The 9,144-nt window shown below is 46.3% G+C and overlaps 1 protein-coding gene across 1 annotated transcript; it reads left to right on the top strand.

The window, feature by feature from the left end:
• LOC117897969 (protein amalgam) lies at positions 1-1,389 on the top strand. Its single transcript, XM_034807080.1, has 2 exons — positions 1-99; positions 131-1,389. The coding sequence occupies exon 2, from the start codon at positions 142-144 to the stop codon at positions 1,117-1,119; it is 978 nt and encodes a 325-aa protein (XP_034662971.1). The 5' UTR covers positions 1-99; positions 131-141; the 3' UTR covers positions 1,120-1,389.
• The last annotated feature ends 7,755 nt before the right edge of the window (positions 1,390-9,144 follow it).

Here is a 9,144-nt window from a genome sequence, read left to right as displayed (position 1 = left end):
GGCACCATCGTTTCATTCAAATCCCGAACGTTGCGCATTGAACACTGAGCTCGCGATTGAGGAAGAGAGTAAAAGCGTGCGACCAAAAGCAAAGATAAACGGAAAGAGTGTGTGTGTGTGCACAGTTACTCGTAATCAGCCATGAACAATATACGGCTCTGCCTGTGCCTCTGCGTGGGCCTCGCTGCGGCAGCCAGTGCCGCCCCCGTCATCAGTCACATCACCAAGGATGTGGTCGCCAGCGTCGGGGACAGCGTCGAGTTCAACTGCACGGTGGAGCAGGTGGGCCAACTGTCTGTGAGCTGGGCCAAGTCGGACACCAACTCCATGCTCTCCATGCGGAACATGCTCAGTCTTCCCGATCAGCGGTACAATGTGTCCGTCACCGAGGATCCCAAGGCGGGCAATGCCATCTACACCTTCCGGATAAAGCAGATCGAGGTGAACGACATGGGTCCGTACGAGTGCCAGGTGCTGGTCTCCACCTCGGAGAAGATCACCAAGAAGCTGAATCTGCAGATCAAGACTCCCCCCGTGATTTCGGAGAGTACGCCCAAGACCACGCTGGTCACCGAGGGACAGCATCTGGAGCTGACGTGCCATGCCAATGGTTTCCCCAGGCCCACCATCTCCTGGGCCCGCGAGAACAATGCCATTATGCCAGCGGGAGGGCATCTTCTGGCCGAGCCCACTCTCCGCATCAAGACCGTGCACCGCATGGATCGCGGTGGGTACTACTGCATCGCCCAGAATGGAGAGGGTCAGCCCGATCGTCGCCTGATTCGCGTGGAGGTCGAGTTCCGGCCACAGATTGCCGTGCAGCGTCCCAAGATCGCTCAGATGCTCTCGCACAGCGTGGAACTGGAGTGCTCCGTTCAGGGTTATCCCGCACCGACGGTCGTCTGGCATCGGAGTGGCGTCCAACTGCAGTCGAGCCGCCAGCACGAGGTGGCCAACACGGCCTCATCCTTTGAGACGACGACATCGGTCCTGCGCATTGAGAGCGTGTCCGAGGAGGACTTTGGGGACTACTACTGCAATGCCACCAACAAGCTGGGTCACGCCGATGCCCGGCTCCACCTCTTCCAGACCGTCATCCCAGTGCCCTCCCTGTCGTAGGGGCCCTCGCTGCCCGACGCTGCCCATTCCCACGCATATAAGACTTGAACTTTTACTTTAATGAACTTTTTTCGGCAATTCTGCGTCTGTGCGGATCGCTCCGGATGCGGCCTCTGTTTATATTATTAATGATTCATTCAATTAGCTCTCATTCAGATTCATATATACTTTTTGGGATACACATGAAATCGTTCGACTGTTTGTGCCTTAAGAATTTTTGCATGTACAACAAATACAATGCCATAAACATACATACATATAGTATAAGTACATAATGTTCTTTGATAAAGTTTAATCGGCGTTTTCCTATATGGTGGCATGTTGTGGAATCTTTTGCAGGGAGTAAATGTGGGAAGGGTTGTGGTAAATGCTCATTAAAATGATATTTTAATGGAAGATTTTGGATTGCTAGAGTCAGAATTATGAGAATTATAGGTTGAAGAAACAGATCAGCAGAAGATGGATTTGAAAATTCGCAGGGTCTTCAAAATAGTAGAAGAAATAGTATATGAAACAGATCTTTCAGAGTTCGGAGAATATGTTTTTATAGTTACCTGAAAATATGCTTATCCTAATCATACGATATAGTATGTTCCCGCTTTAACCAGCAAAGTTTATTCGCCTTAAATCAAATCGCTTTGAAAATAAAGACCCAAACTCCTAGAGAGAAAGTCCCACCTGAATGCGAGCACAAGTGGCCGGCGCCCGAAAGCCAAAACCCCAAGCACTTTTCCCGACAGTTTATGCTGGTGGAGAAAAAGTCATTTAGCAAAAAGTTAACAGAGCCCGCTGAAAGTGCCACAACATTTAACTCTTCAATCATGGTTAAAAAATGGCAGCCAGTTCACCTCTTGACACGCACCGGGAGATGAAAAGTGAACCCGAAAGTAAGTTGTTCATTGTAATTGAGAGAAATGTGGAGGCATTTGTAAGGGTCTGCCACTGCCACTGACAGGAGCAACAACTACTTTATGTGTGTGTGCCTGGACGCCATATGAGGCATGGGCCCAACCAGCACCCCATCACTCCCGCAAGGGTGGCTGGTCCATTACCGCCCGAGGACATTAGTTTAACTAGACCCCAAGTCGCAGCAGAGCAGAGCCCCAGTGCCGTATCCAGTACCCCCATGCATCGCTCACTAATATCAACACTTGCTAATGACTTAATTGTTTCCATTAGAAACCCGTTGGCTGGCTTGGCTGCGGAATACTACATTTGGCCACATATTTTTCATGCTGCTGGACTTTTTCGCACATGTCCTGCCGCCCCAGCTCACATCCCGACCCGACCCACTCCTCTACTAAATGAAATCCTGACTAAATGTCTGTCTTTATTGTAATTGGTATTGTTGCTGCCCGCTCGCACGCATTCAAGCCACTACATGGACATGCGGCAGGGTATGCTAGAACACGTGCATCCTCGTTGTCGTCTCCTTCCTTAGAAATATCATTTCATTGTCTGCCTCTCGCATAACGCAGAGAGAGTGAGAGAGAGAGAGAGGGAGAGCGACCGACCATCATGGACGTCGACGTAAGTTTTATTGATTTTTGTCGCTTGGTTAAGAGCCAACCCCTGGAGAGAGACAGAGAGGCAGACGCTCTGACAAAAGTCGATTGGAACGCAGGCTGTGACTCTCCGAGCGGCTTAGGGGTGGAATTCGTGTTGCACAGGAGGCCACCCCAGGCCCACAGGAAAATGGCAACAGTATGTCCTGGCTAAAGGCTCCTTCCAGCATGCGAACCATGTGTGGGAGTCCACACGAATGCATTCGGCCATGGGGGGAATGGGGTTGAGGTGTTGGAAGCTGAGTCTTGGCGACTGCGCACTGCCACCCATTGGTTTACCTTTCGGACTTGCACTTTTGTTGGATGCTGTGCCGCGCTCTGCTCTGGAACCTGGAATGCCATTGAACACACAGAAGACTTTTGGCTGCCCTGACGGACGCCTCCACCACGCGGACGACGACGTTCATTCGTCTGGGATCTGGCGGCAAGGATGCTCTGTGACTGTGCTCCTCCCGTTTTCCTTGCCGTTTTGTGATGATGGTCCGACCATTTTACGACCTTCTAAGTTGTAAACAAAGGCTCTGGTGTTGGTTTTACGATGATGATGGGACGCTGCTTGCTCCCAGTGCCTGGTGTCTGGGAAGATGCTGCTGATGATAGTGCTGATGGTGCGAAGCTCCCACGACTGCTGCTTGTGCTGCTCCTACTGCTGCTGCAGATGCACTCGAGAACTTGTCGTGGCAATAAAATCGCCGTCATGTCCAACGAAATGTGAAATTTGATTGGGTGAGTATTTACTCTGAAGATTTGCTGTAATCTCCCCCCTAAATTGTGTGCCGCTGATGAGAAAATTTGTTGTGTTAAATAAGACTGCAGAATAGCGTACTTCGAGAGCCGTTTAGTGTTGTTTCTTATTTTTAAGATTAATTAGTATTTCCATTAAACAGTGTGCCATTAATGTAGCTGTTATTTTTTTTATTCATTTTTAAATATTACTTTACTTTTATCAGAATTTCTGGGAGTATATTCTGCCACAACCTATGTTGATTTATTTCCATTTGGACCATTACATTTCTGCTCTTACTTTTGGCTTCTCGCCAGGATAATTGTTTACTGTATTTTTGATAAGTTGCCAAATTAGAAGTATGCGAAAACACAAAACATTCATTGGCTTGCAAAATGAGCAAGAATTTTGGCACAGATGAAACCATTTTCAACCCTGTAAAGGTAATCGTGATTGATGATCGTCATTAGTCCAAAGATAGCCTATTGTCTGTACTTGGATCTTTTTCTCTGAGAAGAGTCTGAATAGAATCTTAATTATATTTATTGATAAAAAAAAATACTAGTCGGAATTATTAGGATAGAGATCGAATCATATAATAGGACTGTAACTTATCAGACTAATTTGTCAGCTTTAGTATCATTATTTCGATATAAATGACATCAAAATCTATACGTAAAATTATGAAGAACATAATAATAATGGACATGTGTATAAAAATACTCATACTCTTATCAAATTCATAGATTTGCCTGATCTCCAAGGATCTAAATAAGCTTTTTCGCAAGAGCTATCCTTTTAACTTATCTTTTATAACTTTTCATTGTGTAAAATTGGTTAAAATTAACTCTACAAATATGGGTAAATGATCACTTAAGCATTAATGTGTAAAAATACTTTCTTTATCCCTAATAATCCATGTACATACAGTCTTCCGATTAAAAGTACTGCGCTGCTTGACAACCTTCCTTTCCAGCCTCTACCATATGAATAATGTACCAATTATGGATGTCTTACTCTGCCGCAGCCCCCTGCTGTGTGGGAGAGTGGGTGGCAGCAGATGCAAATGAATGACTGCCACGCCTACAATCAGATAATTATGACCATGTTGCGAGGCCATAAGTAATTGCATTGCAATTAATGTGGCATGGCATTTGCTCTTCCCGCCGCTCAGCGCGCTCCGTTCGTTGGCCATTCTGTGTTTCTGTTTGTAAAAGATAAATTAGTGAATGAATTATCGATGGCAATAGTGGGGCATTAATTGAAGTTTCGCTCGCGATGGCTTGATTTATGAGGGCCCCGAAATTTATAGACGAATGCATAACCATTTTCCCTCATATCCGTTCTGGTAAAGATAGAGCCATGAAGCGAGAGAGAGACTGAGAGCGGGGGAGAACTGAATGGGGAAAATGGTAAATGGCAAATGGAAATTGGAAAAAATGCGGCAATAAATAATAATTTAAACATTCCATAAAAACGAATTAGCCAAGCCTTGACTTAAAGCCAAATATTTACGAGTGGGTGGGCCATACATTGTATGGGACATTAAGGGGGGGGCGGTTAATGGTAGGGAGAAGCAGGGAACCATGTGAATGACATGCAATCTGAACGGCATGCATATGCATGAGGGAGCCAGGAGGAACTTAGGGGATTGGACGGACTGTCGTTTGGTCGCTTGTTTGTTGCGCTGTCATTAATCCCCTCATGCGGAGGAGACAAATGCCAACTGCTTTGTTTTGCTCTTGCCCCACACGCTCTGTCCCGCTTGTGCTTGTGTGTGGCACATGCGGTCTGTGGTTTTGCTGCTCAAATAATAAATTTAACTAATTGCCCAAACAGCCAGAAGCTCAGAAATACCGATTTGCATTGGCCAAAGCAGATACACTCATGTATATGTGTGTATCCTACATACAGCCCCATCCTTTTCTGCTTCCACGCATCCATCCTGCTCCTCCTTTTCGACTGCCACTAATCCCTTCTAAACTTGCTCCCTCAAAAACTTTGGCATAGTAGGGCGTGGTGGACAGTGTCGTAGACAGACTCCAAAGTTGGCAATGAATTGAAAGAGTTTTGCCTTGGTTTATGTCTCGGGGATTACTGGGGAATTAGTGCCAATGATTCATTGGTTCATTGCTGGGGAAATGCCTTAAAGATGGTTCAAATTAAGAGCTTGTTCCTCTTGAATTAGCCTAATTAAAAAGTATTTTTAAGATCCTGTAAAGTAGCGATTACATTTGATATTAAGTCGTCTTTGAATTGGTGACTAAACAAGAGAGTTTTTGTTTAAAGATGATTTTCCGTAACGAATTCCCTCGTTTGGTTTTGCATTCAACATCTGCGCTTTGCAACTACTTCCTGGGGCACCTTTAAACGAGCTCATTTGCCAGCCGGAAAAAGAACTCTTTTCTTTTCCACGTGATAACAAAACCTGCAACATTCAAAGGCCATTCAAAAGTGCTGTTGGGACTTGAATTGGTAGCATCAGGCGCACCATTCGTAGCCACTGCAGGGAGGAGGCTTAATGGGGGGGGACTCCTTTTTTATGCTCCTGTTTTCTGGTTTCTGGTTGGGTGCTGGGTGCTGGCCCTGCGCCAAAAATGTGTAACGCGTTTCGCATTTCGCAGTTTGGAATTCGGCCGCGAAATGTGCCTTTTTGTGTGTCGCATCTGGTCGGTCTCTGGTGCTGGCCCGGCCACGCCCATTTGCTAGATGGGGGAAGTCGGTGTCCGATGCGATGTCGTTTTAATATTTCGACCAATTTAGATAACTGTTTCCATTTGCAATTAAAATGCAAAGTGCAGATACAGTACGCAGAATGCAGATACAGAAACTCCAAGGGACAGATGCACTCGGGGCGCGTCTGGCTGTTAAAAATTGGTGTCGCCCGAAAACTGAAATTAAAACTTTTCCTTGACGACTGCGAGTGGGGGCATGCTTCAGGGGGAGGCTCCGCAGTGGGTGTGGCCATGTGGCAGATAACTGGTTGCATTTATCTCAACGAACTTCAATATCACGTTCTGCCTCACGTTCTTACACTTTCAGCCTTTCCATTGTTGAAAATTAAAAACGAAATGAAATTAAAATAAAAGAAAACAAAAACGAAAAAGAGGAAAAACAATGAAGGAAAAACCAAGAGACATGCCGCACGCTGCCAACGCATTTGCATGTTAAAAGTTTTCGCACTGCTGGCATTTTATTTTCCACCGCCTCCTGGCCACATCCTGCTCCCTGCCAGTGGTTTTTGGTTCCTTTTGGCAGCTTCTGGCGGAAGCTCTGGGCCACCGCCATTTCGGTGTACACTCCCCCGTCTTTTATGTTAAAATTTTAACGGAGGGGACAGGACAACTGAATGGAGGTCCTTGCTTTTAAATGGAAAGGAGCAGGATGGTTCTCTCTCTCTCTCTCTCTCTCTCTCTCTGTGTGTGTGTGGGGCCAAATATATTTATGTTTTTGACATTTAATTTATGTTTTCGCTGTGTCTCACTTAAGTGCCTGATGACACAATGAACTTTGGTTTAGGGTAGGTGGCAGGGGCAGGGCCAGGGGCAGGTACTTAGTGTCCTGTTGATTGGGTATTGATCGGGTTTCAAAGTCTTAAAAGGGTCTTAGACGTGGGGGCGACATTCCCGGTTTCATAAATCATGTTAATTGGACAGCTGTGTAATTGAAATTTAATTTTTGATTAATCAGAGATGTGTTTTGAGTGGGTCATCAGCCTCTGAAGATGTTTCTGATATGATACGATTCTATCTTGAACAACTTCTGTATCCGTTCCCTAATCAGCGTCTAATTCCCGAATCTCCTCTGAATCTCAGCCAATGTCCTCTTCAAATCATAATCTTATTTGTTCTCCTACCACAAAACGTGTCCTTCAGTCCACAAGATAGATGCCCCGCATCTCTGGGACCTTCAGATGGTTAAATCCGATTTTCTCTTGGCGTCTGACGGAAAAAGCCAAAATCCGTTGCGAAATGATGAGCAATTTATCTCTGCGCGAAAATCTGGAAGAAATCTGCTGTGTAATGAATGTCCCACGATAGGTCTCCCCACACCCCTTTATCCTCTCCACTCCATCAGGCGAGTACTGTAGCAGGGAGTCTGGTTGGAGTTTGGGGCTGACATTATTTGGTTTAAGGGGTTTTCATTATAACATGCATCGCACGCCACGTCGAGTCGCATTTCTCTCTTCTCTTTATCTTTATCTATGTATCATCGTGGCAGCATCAAGCTGCTTGGAAGCTGGAACTCGTGTATCTATCATGGGTATCCATACGGCGGCACCCGGCTCTCCTCCCACCCTTGAGCCACACCCACCAGCAGATGAAATTCATGGGTGGAGCAGCAGTAGTAGCTGGAGTGGGGGTTGCGGGAGGAACATCATGGTCGTGGGCTACATTAAAATGTTGCCAAGCGGCGTCTCCCTCATCCCAGCTGCAAAGCGACAAACATCACCGTCTCCCGCTGGTGGTCCTTTTCCCTCTCCGCTCTGGCACGATTGCTGGTGGTCCGTTCTCCCACACTCACTTCTGTTGCCTTTGGCTCTGCTGCTACTGCTGCTGCTGCTCTTTGCTATAAATAAACTGCCGCAATCGCCAGCATCATCGTCGTCGCATCTGCAATTGCGTATTTCTGAGCGGGGCGGAACGGAACGGAACGGAGCGTAGGAGGAGAAGGAGTAAAGGAAAGGACCATGGAGAAATTTACCGTCTGAATATGCCGTTACCTCTGCTTCTGGGCTCTGTCTGTAAATCTTCTCCCTGGCTCTGTCGCTGCTATTAGTTCTGCCGATGGTATTAGTTCTGCTCTGCCTTGGCTTTTGACTCCGTTATTGAGAGTGGTCCTGGTGCTCGCCTTGCTTCTGCCTAGATGTCTTAATAAAGGATAAAGCCAGCTCTTCGAGTTTCCATGAGCATCACGTTTAATGGTCGCTCACCGTCTCACGTCTGAACCCAACTGATACAAAAAATGAGACAGCAGAGATAGAGCGTCTGCTGTGAACACGCATCACCTTGCCGAAACAGATCACAGATGCAAAAGGGAGCTTTTTAGTCTCTGCCTCTGCTAGCCTCTTAGCTTTTGCTTCTATCCCCTTTTTGCTATCGCCTCTCAATCTACCGCTATCTTTGATGGTCCCGCTGCTTCTATCTCTGCCCATGGCTCTGTCTCTGACTGTGCCTTCGATTCTGCTGCCTCTCCCACTTTGTTTGTTGTTGGCGTTTACGTATTCGATGCGTGGGTCGCTCAGCTCTGGTCAGACGGGGGTTGGAGAGGTGTGTCTGGACTTTGCTTCTTGCCTGCTCCCCGCGCTCGCCCACTCCCACTCACATTCCCATTCCCTCGGCCATCTACCCCTCTCTGTGATGTCTGACTTGGGTCTAATCCTGGGCTATTCGCATAAAAATTTGCATATAATTTGCGTTTCAGTTTTTTGCCTCTGTTTTTTCCATGCTTCTTTGTTGTTGCTTTTGTTTTATTTGCTGTTGGCGCATTTGTATTTTATGTGTTCTCCGCTTTGCTTTTGGACGAGGGAAGGGAAATTGGATTGGAGGCGTGTCCGAGGCGTACTTTTCATCTTCTCTCTCCTAATTTAAGGATCTTGGTAGATGAATATGCGTTGTGGAATGGATACAGAGGGCGGTTTTCACTCTATTTGGACATTCCCAATAGTTTCGAAAAGAATTTACCAAGTTTCGTATTGATTGCAAAGTGGCCATTATTCAATCTTTATCAATCCAC

Source organism: Drosophila subobscura, chromosome O (genome assembly GCF_008121235.1).
Source record: "Drosophila subobscura isolate 14011-0131.10 chromosome O, UCBerk_Dsub_1.0, whole genome shotgun sequence".
Lineage (NCBI taxonomy): Eukaryota > Metazoa > Arthropoda > Insecta > Diptera > Drosophilidae > Drosophila > Drosophila subobscura.
This window is presented reverse-complemented; position numbering and strand designations above follow the sequence as displayed.

Coding starts and splice junctions, on each gene's coding strand:
- LOC117897969 (XM_034807080.1), top strand. CDS start 142: ATGAACAATATACGGCTCTGCCTGTGCCTCTGCGTGGGCCTCGCTGCG.